This window comes from Zootoca vivipara, chromosome 7, assembly GCF_965207765.1.
Source record: "Zootoca vivipara chromosome 7, rZooViv2.hap1.1, whole genome shotgun sequence".
Lineage (NCBI taxonomy): Eukaryota > Metazoa > Chordata > Lepidosauria > Squamata > Lacertidae > Zootoca > Zootoca vivipara.
Window position 1 is genome coordinate 64246400 of NC_142590.1, and position 17811 is coordinate 64264210.

Consider the following 17811-nt stretch of genomic DNA (forward strand, 5'->3'; position numbering starts at 1 on the left):
TCACAGCACTCCTCCCCATTGTCCTGCTGCCATGCTCCCTGAAGGTAAGCCATGAGTTGTTTCAGTTCAAGAACACATGCTCAGTCTTTGCACATGTGCACATAAATAAACTGAATTAATCACTGTGGCAGGTATTTGTTCTTAAGGAGGAACACTTGGCCTTTTGTGGATGGACTGTGGGGGCACATTTGACCCCAGTGCTTGTATGTTTACCAAATCTACAGAGTGCTTATTTCCATTTAAGTCCTGAAGTGCTCATGCAATTCCACTGAGTGATTTAACACAGCATCCATGCGTGCCCATATAAATTTGTGACTCGTATATAGGTAATGGATTTCTCTGACGAGTTTCAGTATTGTATTTGAAACATTTGCTTCTTTATGCATGATCAGCATAATAAAAGCAGTTCAAAGGAAATGATTTCTAGATTCCAAGGAGGAAAGGCAGAGAGGAAATAAACATGCCTAAAACCACATGGAGGCTGCAGCTATTGCCTGGAGAAATACTGTAGAACATCAGTAGAATGAGTGGGGAGAAAATTATTGTTTCACAATTAATGAAGTCCCTCTTCCTGGTGACATTTTGGATGCAAGGCCAGGGGTTGGGAAGGAGAGCATTCTCCAAAGAAGTGTAACAGGAATGAGGAGAAGAAACTAGATTAGTGACCACATCTGATATTAACAGTCACGTATCCTGAATAGTAAACAATAAACAGAACAAACTTATTTGCAAGGAACCTGAAATCTGGTTTAAGTTTGCACACATCATTCAGGGAGTTCAAAACAAGCACAAGAAATACAACATTAGAATTTGAAGTCTGCTTTGTGATAGAAGACATTCCTATGGTATGCAACCGGCAACCAGGTACTTCTTCTTGGGCAGAGATTACACTCCAGGCAGTTGAAACATAAGTAGTTCCTTCCATATTGCTACAGATTGGAGAGTCAGAAAAAGGCTCCATCAAGCCATGTGTCGAGGAGAGGAGAGTTCCACATGCTAACACAAGAAAATGACTAGCAGTCTGTGATCTTAGGAAGCTGTGACGCATACATGGCCAGTGTGTGATGGAGAAACTGGTATTGTTCACTGGTTTGTATCATTCCACCCCTGCAATAGAAAGAAAAACTATTGAGTTGTGCACTCACTGGGAGCTACAATGATTCAGTTCTGTGAAACAACTAGCACCTTGGTAGAGCCCAACGTGGCTTGCAAACAATTCAGGTGGAGCTGCCTATTGATGAAGAAAGTGAAACAAGCCTTCTAGTGTCTGCACTAAAGATAACAAAAGGAGTGGTGGTGGTAAAAAACCATGCTCCTAGGGGCCTCACTGCAAGTGTTGTCCAGGGAGAGTGGCCCAGGCTAGGGGAAGGAGGGAGGGAGGACACAGTGAAGCAAGGAAGCAGCCACAGTGGGACCATGGCATAGCTGTCAAGTTCTCCCTTTTTAAAGAGAAATTCCCTTATGCTGAATAGGCTTCTTCGTGAGAAAAGGGAAAACTTGGCAGCTATGGACCATGGAGGAATGCCGGGGGGGGGGGGAGAGAGAGACTAAACACTAGCAGCTGCTATTGAAAAATTGTTGAGGGGTGGGTTAAAGAAGGAAACATAGGGAACTGACTCAGACTGGTCCATCTAACTCAGTACTGTATTGTCTATACTCACTGGCAGTAGCCCTCAAGAGTCTTAGACATGTGTCTTTTCCAACAAAATGGAGATTCTGAGAATTGCATCTGGGAGCTTCTGCAAGCAAAGCAGATGCTCTTCTTCATGGTGGAACTGAAGAGTGCTGTTGCAGAGAGAGTGCCTATAGATCTTTGTTATTTTCCTGACACATGTGCTACATTTTGGTCAAATCTGCTACTGTGCAAACTCCTTATACATACAGTCATACCTCCGTTTATGACCACAATTGGTTCCGGGGAGCCAGTCGCTCCCCGAGGCACGTTTCTGTGCATGCGCGAAGCACCGATAGAGCGCTTCTGTGCATGCGCGTGCTGCACAGATCGCTTCTGCGCATCCGAGCACTGCGGAAGCCGGATGTAAACACTTCCGGGTCCGCGGTGGTCGGAAACCGAAGCGGTCGCAAACAGAGGCGGTCGCAAACCGAGGTTTGACTGTACATTGTAAAACATTGAAGAAGTGGGTCCAGTGATGTATATATTTGACCTAACAGTGTGTCCCAAGCCTACAATGGTTGAAGGCTGTTGTACAAGGGCAGATTGTTTTCTTGGAGGGCTGGCCAGGCCAGCCCTACTTGACTCCACACACACATCCCTGCATGGACTGAGATATACATTCTGGAGCACATCAACAACTCCCCGGTGTCAGCATGCTGTGTAGGCCATGGATGGAGGGAACCTCCAGATGCTGCTGAACTACAACTCCCATCATCCCTGAACAATAGCCATGCTGTCTGGGGCTGTTGAGAACTGGAGTCTAACAACATCTTGGTGAACGTGGAGGACTTGGGGAATGTGGAAGACTACACATTCCCCCAATCTGTTGTAAAAGAGATCAGTAGCACTGAGCAAGTATTTCAGAGAAAATTGCCCTCCATTACTGGAAGTTGGTGAAGACAATCTTGTTTATAAAGTCGTTTGCTTCACTTGATGACTGCCAACAGTATTTTATTGGTGTGATTTCCTACTGCTTTTGATAGTTTTTGTTACGTTTCTATGCTGTTTTAGATCATTATTGTAATTAAATTTTATGATAAACTCTCCTAAGAGTCTGCTGGTCCGGGCAGGATAATACTAAAAAAAATATTGATGTTCTCAACAGGCAACTTTTATAAGCTTTCAAGGAACTCCAGAATTCCCTTGAACAGCATTTGGAAACCACCAAGGCAGCTCAACTAAGCAGAGAGAGAGAGAAAGTTTCTTTTTATGCTGTATCCCAGAATGCTTAGGAGTAGTGCCTCAGGAGTAGGACTTTGGGGCAAAAGATGAGCAATGTAGCAAGGCTGGTTTACCACGTTTTGGGGTGGAAAAAGCACACGTGTGTAATAGGGTCAAACTGCCCAGTCCCAGTTCATAAGCTTGTGGCGCTGTTCTTGGACTAACGACATATACTAAATTTGGAACGATACAGAGAAGATTAGCATGGCCCCTGCGCAAGTAACTAACTGCTTTGCAGGGCATCAGCACATACAATGCATTGCGCTAGGTTCTTTTTTCTACCCTGTACAGGAATTTTACACATAATGAGAAAGCTCAGAAGATCGTCAGCACACACCTGTCTATGCGCAGCTGGCAGACTATCCCCAAAATATCCACCTCTCCTTTATTCTTCAGTTGCTGGCATCCAATCTGCGTAGCAATAAAACAGCCTGTCCGACCAATTCCTGCACTGAACAAAACACCAAGATAATGTCAGCCTGCAGTAGCCCCTGAGGCTTGGGGGGGATGAGGAAGGTTCTGAATGTCAGGGAAAAGGGGCAGAACCATTCACACACAAGCAGTGAACGTGAATGCTTTCTGTCTCTCACAATCACAAATCAAGTAGCCTGAGGATCATACATTTTACTTGTTTTACCAGCACCTGCAAATACATGACGGGGGGAAAGTGTGGTGTAGTGGTTAGAGCGTTGGACTAGGGGCTTCCGGTTCAGCGCCAGCGCCGATCGGCGGGGTCCCGTCTCGTCTCCGAGACGGCCCGTCTCTGCTAGGAGTGGGGAGGGCAGCGAGAGCGACGCTGCGCCCCTTAGAACCTCGGGAAGAGCGTCCCGGGGGCGAATTTTGCTCGGCAGAGCCCCAATCCGGACTCCCCAACTCTCCGGCAAGCTCTAATAAGAGCTCCGGAGCGAGGAGGGTAGAAGTCGCGGGGGCCATTTTGAGCGGTAACGTTATCCTAGCGGAGAGAAGCTTCAAGCCGAAGGCGGAGAGCGCTGGATTCTTCTGAAAATAAAACGATTGGAAATAAGAGTGTAAGTAATCTCACGATTTGGATTATAAAAAAATTTGGACTTGGGAGAGAGGGGGGGAAAAGAGGAAGCCACCCCCCCCACGGCAACTTAAGAGACAGTAAATAGAAACCCGAAGCTGTAAATAGAAGATTTCAATTTAAAAGGTTCCCTCAAAGGCATCAAAGAGAATCTCCCCTAGATGCAGGGTAAAAGGGGAGAAAAACTGGCTGTGAATACCCTGCAGAAAGAGATTAAGATCAAGAAAGACCTTTCTTTTCCTCGGGAGCCGGCAGCCCAGACAACCCAGTGAGCTGACCAGGATCTACAAGTCGAATTTTATTTTATTTTTTTATTTCTGGACTTTTTGGGAATTTTTTGGTTTACATGCTTTTGAAATGTGAGTTTGAACTTTATTTCTTATAAGACTTGGAGAATGCAGCCAGCTTGTTAAAATGGAGTCGAGAAAATAAACTGTGACCATTTTCCACCACATGTGACAAGTTTTGACCTTGACAGGATTGAACTATGTCAACAAAAAGGTACTCGCCTGAGTTCCAGCGGACTGTTTTGACCTTAATGTGGGAAGTAAGAATAGAACTATGTCAAGAGGAGACACAACAGCAAGAGTTACAGCAACAATTCCAGATGGTGATGGCAGAATATGACTTCTTAGAGGATGAAGCTATTGAGGATTTTGACAATGATGGGGACTGTGATTTGGAAGGAAAAGATGAAGATGAGGACTGTGATAATATAATACAAAATGAAGCGCACCACGAAAAAAATGATGACTTTACTCTACAAAAAGTCAGATGGAGGGCCCCTCCTTCGAGGGGGGCACGATTGGATTTACTGGAACTCCAGAATGCCCACAGGGAAGAGGAAAAAAATAAGCAGAGAAGAGAAGAAACTCAGGGGTGCTGTATGGAGGCCTGGATGGCAAAAGGCTGTAAAAAGGGGGTGGGGTGAAGGGAAAGTGAAGTTGCGATTATCAGGATGGATTAATAGGATTAAAACTGGACTGCTGACTATGGAACTTGCTGGATTGGGGGGTTGGAGCCGGAAATCGGGGATGAAAGGTTAGATTGGGAATAGTTATAGTTTTAAAAGTGAATTGATTTTGGAAAAAGGTGAAAACATGGAGGCTTATAGAGGGGGCAAAAATTAGGCACGGGAAGAAAAAATGGGAGTTTGATCTTTCAGTGATTTGGATATTAGGTGAAAATGATAATAGCCAATTTAAAAGTAGTATGAGGTATAAAGGTAATTATTTCATAGAATAAGAAACTGTTGAAGAGGATAAAAAAGGGATGAAAACCGGGGAAGGGGGGAGGTTGGGGAAGCCCACAAAATATGGTTTATCAATTATGAATGGAAAAAAGATTATTTTTGTTTTGTTTCGTTTTTTTCTTTTTTGTCCTTTTTTCTTCTTTCTCTTTTTCTTTTTTCACTCTTTTTTGGTATGAGAATAGATGGTTGGATGGATGACCTCCTGCGTACTGCCCTGGTTTCCTGGAGCTCTCTGGTGGCAGGGGGGGCTTTGGGGGCAGGGGAGGGGGAGGAGGACAGAAATCCAATCATAAAATGGACCATCTCTGACTGTTCACCTGCGTGGGATACTTCTGTGGCAGGGGAGGACCCATGGAGGGGGGTGGGAAGAAGGTGGAAAAGGTGTTCATGTATGTACCGTCTTTTGTAATTTGTAAAATTAATAAAAATTATGTTTTAAAATAAAAAAAATAGAGCGTTGGACTAGGATTTGGGAGACTAGGAGTCTAGTCCCCAGTCAGCCATGAAGCTCACTGGGTGACCTTGGGCCAGTCACTGTCTCTCAGCCTAACCTACCTCACAGGGTTGTTGTGAGGATAAAATGGGGAGAGGAGGACCATATACACCACCTTGAGCTCATTGGAGGGAAAGGTGGTAAAACAGGAGACCCATAGGTTCTGAACTGAGGTGTCAGTCTGGGGAGGTCTTTGTTCAGGCCAAGGCCGCTGAACTCCTAACACTGCTGCAGGATTATGAGGAAAGCTTCTCACCTACAGTGCACAACAACAGGTCCTCTGCTCTCTGTGGCCTGTAGAATTTTCTCCACCTCCAAAACCAAGTGCAAGAAGGTCTTGGTGGATTCTGGAGTCTTCTGGTCTGGCCAGGATGAGAAAACAATATGCTTCACCGTGCGAAATTCATCGTTGAGCTGAGAATCATTATGAAACAGAAAGCATATAATTATTCCCTCTATTTCTGGTGTTCAGATTGTGAGTGCCATTGCTGCTATTATTATTATTATTATTATTATTATTATTATTATTATTATTATTATTTTGATGTCTTTAAAAATTATTTATGCTTTTATACATTTCACTAATTTTACAATCATTTTAGCATTTCAAAACTTGACTCCCTTCCCCCTCTTTCTGTGGTTCCTTAAATTTATTTTTAATATCTTCTGCATATCCAAATTAACTTAATTTGCTCATTTATTCATCTACTTTAAATAAATACTCTTATGAAACTGCAGGTTATTACAATAATCCTGCCAATGTTCTTATCTGTTTACAATTTATCGGGTAAATTTTATTTTGATTTCTTACCCGCCCTTCACACAAAGTCCCAGGGAGTGTTAAAAGCAATCTTAAATGCAACATTAATAACAATTTAAAACAAATATAAGGGTGGATCCTAATATCTGGCTGCATACACACTATACATATGAAGCACACACAGACCTCAAATCCTGGGAAATGTAGTTCACCTGCCACGGAATTACAATTCCCACCACCCCTAACAAACTATAGTTTCCTGGATTCGTTTCTGGGTGCATGGGGAAGATGAGGTGAAGGACCTCTGACAGTTAAGTCCAGCCGCATACGACTCTGGGGTTGCAGAGCTCATCTCTCTTTACAGGCCGAGGGAGCCAGCATTTCTGCAGCCCCAAGTCTTTGGCAACAAAGGGCAGGATTAAGAGGCGTCCAAAAGCACTGTCCTCACACAAGGTGGAGGTATCGGGAGAGCAAAAGTACAAAAATATTTAGGGGGAAAGCACTAAGGTGGGATGGGACCCAAAAACAGTCCAGTAAGGCCTGGACTTGCTCAGTAGCCACAGACTGCAGACTGACTCGTAGATTTCTAGAAACTGAATGGAGTATCATTGGGGAAAGTGTGTCTGCCCAAGGGTCATTCTGCATGGCAGTTTATTATGCTGCTGCTCTCGTTTTTCACCCTCAAAATGCCAGTCTATACTTTTTGTTTGTAAAATTGCCAGTATACAGCTGTAGCAGCTGCTGGTGTGGGAGGCCTTTAGCACACTTTTGAGCAGGGGAAGGGCAGTTTGTCACATGTGATGGCATTTCCATGAGTGGCCTCTATTGCCACACTCCTACTCCCGCTTGCTTCTCACATGAGCAGGTTTGAGCAATAAGAAAAATAAATGTTTGAAGCTGCTTTGTGCCCTGTGTGAGGCTTGGGAGCATGCCTCTCTTTCTGTAAATTAAGATAATTCCTCTCTCCCCACTTCGGTCACATTCCCACCATACATTTAAAGCACTCTTATACCACCTTAACTGTCATTGCTTCCTCGCAAAGAATCCTGGGAGCTGCAGTTTGTTAAGGGTGGTAGGAATTGTATCTCTATGAGAGGAAAACTACAGTTCCCATAATTCTCTAGGGGGAGCCATGACTGTTAAAGCAGTACAGTGCTTTCAGATGTGTTAGGGTGGAGCAGGGACTCAGTTACATTAGTAAAGAAACAATTTGAATGCGCTATAGACATGCAACACCAGAAGGTGCCAGAGAGCAGGAAATTTTTATACGTATTTTTCCATAGGATTTTTTGTTGTTATAACGATATAATTTCTGACTTGTTTATAATATTTTTTCCTGTGTGTAGATCCACCCCAGCTTAAAGTACCCATTTGATCATGTTGTTGCGACAACAGAGGGGAATCAAATCAATCAGTTCTTTCTCCACGCTGTTTCCTACAGCAGAAGGAAGCCCGGCTGCGGGTGGGTGGGTGGATAGTACACACCAGGAAGAGGCAAATGTCTCTGTGCAGCAGGAAAAAACCCTTGGCACCTCTTGTTGTTTTTTCAAACATCTCTAATAACGCAGATAAGCTTCCTTCTGCTGCAGGAGATTCTTGGAGAAGTGTGCATAAAGAAAAACCAGTGAGAAGAGCTACAGGAGACTGATTTGATCCCCTTCTCCTCTATCAGCAACACTCTTTGATCTCAGGGTGCTTTAGATATGAAGTTTCGCCAACAGTTGGAGATGGCTGGGAGAGAGGAATCATCTTAACTTGCAGAAGAAAGATTGGCACATGCGCACACCCACTCAGAGCACTAAATATGTTTTCACTGTCATGGATGTTGCACAATTCTGTTCTGTCAAAATTTCTGGGGAAAACCTTTTTTCTAAGGACAAGGAAACTGCAATTTAAACTAACTAGGGACGGGGGGGGGGGGAGAGAAGTGACTGAGGGTGGGGTGGGAAAAACAACCCACCCCACCCCCCATACCCAGGCTACCTTCTGCCAAACTCCACCCGCTGGTGTGGTTGTTGAGCAGAAGAGCAGGAGTGTGTTCATGAGCTACTTGGGTACACACAATCTTCGGTTCTGAATGACCTGTTTGCAAATTAACATTCCCTTCTGGACCTTAACTCAGGTGGGAAAGCGCCCACTTGCGAGCAAAATCTTGGACTGCCAGAGAGTCCATTTGGGCCTGTGAGGCTATTTCCCCCCGAACCATGCCTATTTGTCAGTGAGCATGGGCAGGGTTCAATCCTGCTGGGTGCAGCTTCAGCAGTGCATTCCCTGAGAGATGTCAAAGGTCAGGGGAAAGAGGTGTATCTTCAGACACTACGTAATGAAGGTGCCAGGTGCACCTCGGTGGGGAGCTAACTCCACAACTTAGGGGCTGCCACAGAGAAGGCCCTCTCCCAGGCCATGCCTCCAAACTTCACATGAGCAGCAATGATTCCACAGTAAACCTTTGCCAGGAAGCACCACTGTCCTGGTTTGTGTCCCAAGCCCTCCTGGCCTACCTGTAGGCCAAAGTCGCGGATGGTGTATTCTTCACACTCACAAATGCCTTGCATGCGCATGGTGAAGGGCCCATAGGTTGCCTCCGTTTCGGGCCAGTAACAGACACATTTCTGAAACCAGAAGGACGAGGATCCCCATGAGGAGAAGTGGCAGCGTAAGTCAAAATAAGCGACTGACTCAGAATATTAGCAGAATATAAAAAAAAGAAGAACCACTCAACCACCAGCTCCAGTCACACCAGATCCACCTACGCAATCCAGACCACAGTACACCGGGATCAAAGAGCTAGTGCACAGTTGCAAGGGGCCTACAGACCAAACAGGTACTCAGAAAGCCCCAACATTCTTTATAGGCTGTTCCAGAAGCTGCCTTATGGGAGAAAATGAACCAAGAGGGATATCAGAGTTGGATGAGGTATCTTAGCCATTTACACTGCCTCCCCACTGTACTGAAGATACTTGTGCCAGCCAACGGAGCCTCCAGATAGAATAACGCTGCAATCCTGGGCTTTTTTTTCAGCCGGAACTCGCTGGAACTCAGTTCTGGCACCTCTCAGAAGAAGAAGAGTTTGGATTTGATATCCCGCTTTATCAATACCTGAAGGAGTCTCAAAGCGGCTAACATTCTCCTTTCCCTTCCTCCCCCACAACAAACACTCTGCGAGGTGAGTGGGGCTGAGAGACTTCAGAGAAGTGTAACTAGCCCAAGGTCACCCAACAGCTGCATGTGGAGGAGCGGAGACGCGAACCTGATTCACCAGATTACGAGTCTACTGCTCTTAACCACTACACCACACTGGCTCTCAGGTGGGCGCCATAGCCATTATAAGAGAACAAGTGAGTTCCGGCACCTCCTTCCCTAGAAAAATAGCACTGCTGCAATCCTATACACACTTACAGGGAAGCAAAAGACCCATTGAATACTATGGTTCTTACTTCTGAGTAAACACTTCCCCTCTCTTTGAATGAGCTTGCATAAGATTGCACAGCTGTGATCTTTTAAGGAATGGGGTGCAAACAACTCATCAGCAAGGTCCTGCTATGCTGCACCGAAGTCTTGGGATGCATTTTAGAAGAGTGAGTGTCACTGGGGGCCTAATTAACCCCCTTCCCCCTGAAGCAGAGAGCTGGCCCATGGTTGGAAATGTCAGCATTCTGGTTGCCCAATTGCCCCCTGCATTTATGACCAAAATATACAGTTATAGAAGCTTGGGTGAGCATTCTTCGCTAAACTGGTTGCTTGCTAATCATCTCTAGGAGGTTCTGTTGTTCTTTCCTCAGTGAGAACCAAATTCTGCTCTTGAAAGCAGGAAGCACTTACCAATGCTGTGGTTTGTGTTTTGTTTTTTACCACTAATGCTAAAGGGTCCTATGGATGAGCTCTCAGCAGGAATAAAAGTATCAATTGGCCATCGCTGTTTGATAAAATGTTTACAAATTTAAGCTTGCTCACTGTTCTTCGGTTAGTGTCTGGAAAGTCCCCTCACCTCCAGGGAATTTGTTTATGCTCACTCAAAGCAGATGGAGAGAAGTCTACAGGCCCAATACATTTTGCTGCCTGAGGTAGAGTTGTTACAGTAAGTGCCACACTTTTAACTTAATTTATTTTATTTTAAGTTGCTAGTACTGGCTACCCCTTTTCTGGGTACCCAGAAAAGAAAGTACTGGGTAAAGGACAAAATGGTGTTCTCTCCATTACATATCTAAAAGCCAACCAGACTGGCACTTGAATCACCAATGCATTCATCAATGAATTGTAGTTCGGTGCTGGCAATGGAGTAGCATTCTCCACTGCACTTGAGAGCAGCAGACTAGCTTAGTGGTTTCAGGACACACTCTCTCTGCTCCTCACACAAACACACACCCAGCACCTGCCACTCGAGGCAGCCGTCTCACTCTGCCTAATGGTAGAGCCAGCACTGCTAAAGGCCCACACCAGTCATACCTCTTTCGCTTCCTTGAGTTTGGTGAGCATAACGATGAGAGGAGCTCCTTCCTGCCACACCATTGTCCAGAAGTCATTGACTGTATTAAGCATGGGCCCCTGGGTGGCAATATAGGCCTTCTCCTGCCCAGCATAACCCTAGAAGGTGAGGCAGAAATATCAACAAGTAAGACACATCCCAACAGCCATCTTCAAAATTCTCACACCTCGATGACCTTCTGGCTCACCCGGATGTAGTTTGCATTAATGTAGCTCTCCTCTTCATGGCTCAGCGCTCTCTTGAGGCACACACGACTCTGGGGATCTAAAGGGACAGTTTGGTTACAGCGGACATGGTGCCTGAATACACAGAGACCATGCACACAGCATCATCTAATTATAATAGCCCAACCCTTGGGTGGAAAACCTGTTGGCCTCCAAATTTTATTGGACTTCAACTCCCATCAGCCCCAGTGCATAGTCAACAGTCAGGGATTATGGGAGCCATAGTCCAAGAGCTTCTGGATTCCCCACCCTTGTCACCAGAAGTCAGAAAGCTGGCCAGAACCTCCTACAGAGAGATGCTCCCCCCACCAGTCAGGACATCTGACTCAGTCATGCTACCTCATTGTTCTTCTGCCCTTGCTCAGACTCATTATTATTTACAATGAATTTGCCTTTTCAACAGTCATGTCAGAAGTGATGTATGTCACTGCAGCAGCTGGAACACTGAGCAGTCATTTTATTTCTGCTCACACAGGTGGAGTTTTCATCCCACCACGATGGCAAGTCTATCTGGGATATACTGTAAAATGGCCTTGAGTTGTTTTCCGCTCACCATCTTACACAAACAAGGTGGCATCTACAAGAGGTTCTCCTATGTCTCTGGCTTTTAGAAACTTTCCCACTCCGACTCATCACAACTTCTAAAGCCACAAGGTATTGTTAGGATTATGTAAGGCATCCTGCACATCTCAGCAGGGATTGAAATTGTGTCTGCTAAAGCCAAAGGGTGGAACTTTTACAGAAGAGGTAGGGAAGCTCTTCATTTCTTTTCTGTTGAGGACTGTAATCCCACGTGGTGGTGGGGAGCTACCTTCCCAACACAAGCATCGCCACAGCTTATCTGGGCAGGGCTGGGGTGGTGCAGCAAGCAAGGACATAGGACACGCCATGTAGCACACAGCAGCTCCATCATCCAGCAAAGTGGAATGAACAGAACTCTCTGGAGGAACAGCCAGGAGTGCTGTGGCTGCGACTGAGCTGTTATTTTCAGAAGCTAAGGACTCTGATCATAAAAAAACAAAATCCAACCATTTGCTCTGTAGGTGCACAACAGACCTATGTGTGTCTCTTTTATACTCACTGATAGTCACAAATGACTTAGAGTCATGCCACCTCTCGGTGTGTGTAAGAGGGGAGAGCTACACATACCATAGGCCTCAAGGGTCTCATCTGGCAACGGGACTAAAAATAGGGGCATGCTAGTGTTTCAAAGTGAACAAGGTCACATCCCTACTGTACATTTAAAGTGCATTGTGTTCCCTCAAAGGGAACTGTAGTTTATCCCTCACAAAACTAGTTTCAAGCAGTTCTCAGGATTCTTTGGGGGACACACAATGCACTTTAAATGTTCTTTAGCTATATGGTGCGAATATGACCTGACACTGGCCAAAGAATACAAATGAGAATAGATTGGTCCATTGCTCCGCCTTCCTCTGCCATCTCTCCACTCTCCTTGTTCACAAGAGGCAAACATACTTGGTAGGATGGATTTATATCTGTCTTTTGCTGCTCGCCTGGGGATGTCCAGCTCTTCTGCACTGGCAAAGTTGGAGGGGATTTTCTGTAAAGGAGGAAAGAAGGAATTGCTGACAGGCCCGGCTCTAGGGGTAGTCTCGGTGGCGCAGGGTGCAAGGGCGCCGGGCTGGCAGGAGGGCGCTGTGCGGCGAAGCCGAGCGGAAGCCGCGCTGCGCCCACCCACCAGGGCGGGGGTGCCAGAGCAATCTCCGTGCCACGGCGCCAGGGCGCCCGACCGGCTTGAGATGGCCCTGATTGCTGAAATATTCCCCTCTCTGAAACATAAAGCACCCAAAGTGCTGGAAAGAGAGACCATAAATGCATATATGTTTTTGCTTCCCAAAACATACTCTGAATTGTTCCCTTTTTAACCTGCTATCAGCCCAAAGGGACTGTTATGGTGATCTCTCACCAGCCTAAAGAAGCCCAGCTCTTTATAAAGAGTAGTGGTGTTATTATTCATCTTATAAAACCCAGGAAAAAAGGGAGGAACTTCCTGCTCTGTGAAGATGCTAGGCACAAAATGCTTCTTGCCATAGACTGGGAAACATGTGACTCTCCAGATGTTCTTGGACTACAACTCCCATCCTCCTTTACCATTGGCCATGCTGGGTGGGGGACATGGGAGTTGGGAGTCCAACAGCATCTGGAGAACCACAGGTAGAACAGTTTTCTAATGGGAACACATAAGAAGAGGGAGCTGGATCAGACCAGTGACCCATCTAGTTCCGCATCCTGTTCTCACAACCAGATGCCTAGGAAAAGCCCAACATCAGGACCTGAGCACTCTCCCCTGTTGTGATTACCAGCAACTGTCATTCAGAGGCATACTGCCTCCCACATTGGGCAGAACATAGGAATCATGGCTAGTGGCTATTGAGAGCCTTATTCGTCATGAATTTGTTTAACCTTCTTTTAAAGCCTTCGAAGTTGGTAGCCATCATTGCCCTCCTATGGGAGCTAATTCCATCGTTTAACAATGTGCTGTGTGAAGAAGTACTTTATTTTGTCTTACAACATTCAGCTTCATTGGATGCCCATGAGATCTAGTGTTAAGAGAGTGAGATCCTCATGATCTAGTACTATAACTAAGAGAGGGAGAGGGGAAGAAGAAGAAAATACTTTATCAACTTTCACCAAACCATGCATCATTTTATGCAATTGTATCATGTTGCCTCTCTCACCTTTCCTGTAAACTAAAAAAAAACAACCCCAAATTCTGGAACCTTCCCTTGAGCATTCTGGTTGCTCTCCTCTGAATCTCTCCCAGTTCCACAATATGCAGGAGTGGATTGCCTCTAGATTGCAGGATGGTGCGCAATTGGAGGAGCTTAGCTTGGAATGAAATCAGGATGAGGCAGTTCTGAGTATCTCACCGCAAACTCCTCTTGAAGCTCCTCTAGGCTCCAGTTCTGCTGCTGGAGCATCCTCTGAGTAAGAACATGACTGGTGGTGTTCAGGAGCTTCACTGTGACATCCCTTGGGGTGGAGACGGATGAAATGGGTTCTGTGTTGCTCAGGGAACTCATGTCCAGCACCAGCGACACGTTGGAGCCCCTTCTGAAAGGGAGAGAAACCCAAATGTACAAATTATAAGCCTAGAGAAAGCCATCTATAGAATAGGGTGGAAGAGTTGTGTGAAAGGGGTAAAATATGCTGCTGAAAGCTACTGAAAAGATGCACAATAGTAACTGGGATCAAAGGGAATTTTAACCCTGCATAAATCTTATAGAACGATGCAAGTAAATTTCATTTACTTGCCAAGTGTATATTGACAATGCTTCCCCCTCCATTTTCTGATTATAAATTGTTTTAAATTCTAATATTATATTTTTACATTTTTGTAACCTACCCAAGGACCTTATGCCAAAGGGAGGACAACAAATCTAAATAATAAATAAGTACCCTAGACCAGGCACCCCCCAAACTGCGGCCCTCCAGATGTTTTGGCCTACAACTCCCATGATCCCTGGCTAACAAGACCAGTGGTCAGGGAAGATGGGAACTGTAGTCCAAAACATCTGGAGGGCCTAAGTTTGGGGATGCCTGCCCTAGACAGCTACTCCAGACTGAGAGAAACTAGAAGGGAAGCCTGAGATTGAGGATTTAACTATTATACGCTGAATATGCAGCATACAGTACCAAAGCAATATTGTCACTACACAGTTATTGGGACCCCAGTTCATGAGTGCCACACATTAACCAGCCAGAGAGTTCCTATGTTGGCCCAGTTTCAGACTGATATTGCAACGATATATTTAAAAAATCATCAAATTGGTTCTAATGATTATGGCAGTCCATTCATTCTTCCAGAACAGAAATGTTCCAGACTAAGCATAAACAGGGCAAGGAGAATTCATACCAGTGTTATGCCCTTCTCTGTGTGTCCCCTCTAAGGGAGGTACAGAGGGTGACAGGACAAAAAAAGGCCTTTTCTGTGGTGGCTCCCTGCTTATAAAATGCTCTCCCATAGGAGACACACCTGACGTAATCATTCTGCATTTACGCATCAGGCAAAAACCTGATTTTTTATTTACCCAGGCCTTCAGCCCTTAATTTGATGGAAATCATGTATGTTTGTGGGTTAGAATTGCTTTTTTTACTATATAATAATAATGTAAGAATGTCATCATCCTGCAGTTCACTTGTCCACAGACAGGTGGTGTTGTGAAATACAGTGTAATGAGAGGCAGTGAATGGGTGGTCTAGGCAAGCTGCAAAGGGTCAGCTGGAACAACTGTAGCGGCTCCACTGGCTCTTCTGCCTACCTGCCCTGGGGCCTCTGCTCCTGGATCTAGACCCCCAGACTGACTGGTTTTGTACCGCTGCCAATTAGGGTGAAAAAAAATAGCCCAATGCAAGAAGGAGGAAGGTGGTCAGAAGCCAGGGTCTGCCAGTCTGGTAATCTGCTTCTGCCAATGCCACCACTTATGATAAAGAGCCAGTCTGGCTAGGAGGGGCAGTGGCAGATCCCCAGACCAGCCACCGCTTCTGGCCTCTTTCCTGTAGTGCTCATGTTGCCGGGCCATCTCTTTATCCAACTTGGCTGCAGCAATGGCATGAGGTGGAAAGCGAAAGATCCGGGGGTGGGGGTGGGGTGGGGATGCAGTGTCACGTGAGGGGTCGGGAGGCGCGAGGGTTTAGAAAAGGGTGGGTTAGTGGGAAGAGTGGTAGGTTGATGGGAAGGTTGACATGTTGCTGAGTAAAATGAGTAGAGGTGCAGCCAGTAATTTAGGACGTTTGTCCCATGATTTCAAGTCACATGTCCAAGAGATGTTCCCCCATCCCACCCTTATATATATTTATGGATAAGCCTTTTGGGGTTTTCCTTGCAGTCTTATAATAGGCTTTAATATGCCTTGGTAGTCCTGTTCTTCCATTGCAAGCCATTTTGAGACACCTTCTTGTAAAAAGTGGCAAATAACTATAATAAACGATAATTATAATACTAAGCATAGTCAGAGTCTTATTTCTAAAAAGCTCCAGGCATTGTTCTCAGCACTGGTCCTGTGTACAGCTGCATGCCGCTGGAAGCAGCCTGGTTCATATAAAGCTGCCCATGGAAGTATGGGCATCCTCACTAGGATGCTGTGAGTCCCCTTTTCTCCCAAAGCACCCCTTTTCATCTGTTAAGTGGCTTTCTAGAACAATGACTTGTACATAAACTCTCAGCCCCTCGTATCTGCACATTGAGCCTGGAACACAGAGCACTCTCAACTTACCTATCCTGCAGACGCACATGCTTCTTGACTTCCTGACACTTCTCCATTCCTGCCCTCTTTCGCTCACGTAGCAGGCTGAAACGGTCGACTTTAGGGCATGCTGAACAGGAGAGGACCATGCTGTGCCGGCAAAGGATTCTCTGGACTGAGGTATGAGAGGCCAGCCACCCGAGGAACCCTGAGAGCAGGTGCCATGCGGGTCAGCGAGCCCATGGGGCTGGAGGAACACCTAGAAACCACAAAAAGCAAGCAGTTCCTTGAAGAGAGCTCTGTCAACTTCCTGTATGTCACTCACACCCCTGTTAGGAAGGAGGAGGCTGCAACGAAAAGCCCCATGTACACCTAATAGAGCCTCGCTCAGAGGATGTCTAGACCAGGGTTTCCCAAACTTGGGTCCCCACAGCTATTTTTGTACTATAACTCCCATCATCCTTAGCTAGCAGGACTAGTGGTCAGAAATGATGGGAACTGTAGTCCTAAAAATAGCCGGAGACCCAAGTTTGGGAAACCCTCATGTAGAAACATGGATGTCTTTGGAACATGCCACTTCCTGCAGGTGTGGGTACAAAACCCCAGTCTAGAAGGAATCTCTCTGTGTAAGGTCTGGAACAAGACTACCGCTTACATCAACACACATGCACATCCACCAAATTAGAACCTGTGGACAGTGAACCCATTCCTGCAGAGCCAGAGGAGGGAACATGTTTTTCCTACGGTAGTCCATCTTAGGAAAGAGAAAGGCACAAATAGCAGAGCTATGGGCAACCAAGTTCACATAAACCAATTGGGAAGTCACAGGCCCCTTAAATCAAATGGGCATTCTTCAGCATGGCACTCCTGTTCAGCCCCAGCATCTGGGCATTATTTCCTCTCCCCTCCGTCTCCACAACACACACTTAGCAGACACAGAGGTTTTCTCCCATGCCCACCCTGTTCCGGTTGGATAGTCACTCACCCACTGCTGTCGGCAAACCCATCTCTCTTGCTGTTTATGACCAAGCACCCGGTGAAATAAATAAATAAAAAGCGAGCGCAGGAAATTCCTTATCACTATGCTGGTGGTTGCTCTGGCACTTCCTCCTCTTGCTCCACCCTTGCAGCCACCCACACACATGTGCCGGCCACAAACTTCACAGCTCCATCCGCTGCACAGCCCCCCCGGGGAGCTCTCGCAAGGCAGTGTGGAGACTCAGATCCTTTCTGAGCATTCTGCCCCAAGGACCACTATATTTCAGCTGTCCAACAGAAAACAGTAGATCTCTGGTTGCAGATAACACAGATGCCGAATGTCTCCTTGAATCAAGGGTGGGAATTTGGCTCTCAGACGGGGCAATCTTCTGAAGGCCACAGTCCAGCGATAGGCAAAAGCTAGCAGAGCAACAATTCCATTGTGCCACACTGATGGCAAATCCAGATTT

At 45.9% G+C, this 17811-nt stretch overlaps 1 protein-coding gene and 1 pseudogene across 5 annotated transcripts; one reads left to right on the forward strand and one right to left on the reverse strand.

Moving 5' to 3' along the window:
- Positions 1 to 353: 353 nt before the first annotated feature.
- PTPN7 (protein tyrosine phosphatase non-receptor type 7) lies at positions 354 to 17595 on the reverse strand. 5 transcript variants are annotated; one of them, XM_088674467.1, is made up of 10 exons: positions 17349 to 17497; positions 16394 to 16622; positions 14048 to 14231; positions 12633 to 12717; positions 11120 to 11196; positions 10893 to 11030; positions 8948 to 9058; positions 5943 to 6100; positions 3234 to 3347; positions 354 to 1107 (listed from the first exon to the last, which is right to left on the reverse strand). In XM_088674467.1, the coding sequence occupies exons 2-10, from the start codon at positions 16510 to 16512 to the stop codon at positions 1014 to 1016; spliced, it is 1080 nt and encodes a 359-aa protein (XP_088530593.1). In that variant the 5' UTR covers positions 16513 to 16622; positions 17349 to 17497; the 3' UTR covers positions 354 to 1013. The 5 variants fall into 5 exon arrangements, 4 of the variants coding, with proteins under 4 accessions (XP_088530593.1, XP_088530594.1, XP_088530596.1 ...); XR_015951132.1 differs by having other exon boundaries at positions 659 to 1107; positions 5943 to 6048; positions 17349 to 17481; XM_088674468.1 differs by having other exon boundaries at positions 659 to 1107; positions 5943 to 6043; positions 17349 to 17595.
- Positions 3048 to 3116, forward strand: LOC118089586 (U6 spliceosomal RNA; annotated as a pseudogene).
- Positions 17596 to 17811: the final 216 nt, after the last annotated feature.

Bases quoted from the DNA above. Each gene is read 5' to 3' on its own strand.
- PTPN7 (XM_088674467.1), bottom strand. From the start codon at position 16,512: ATGGTCCTCTCCTGTTCAGCATGCCCTAAAGTCGACCGTTTCAGCCTG. The intron at 14,232-16,393 runs GTAAGTTGAGAG...TCTCCCTTTCAG, and splicing joins CATGTGCGTCTGCAGGATAG to AAGGGGCTCCAACGTGTCGC. The intron at 11,031-11,119 runs GTGAGCCAGAAG...CTCACCTTCTAG, and splicing joins TTAATGCAAACTACATCCGG to GGTTATGCTGGGCAGGAGAA.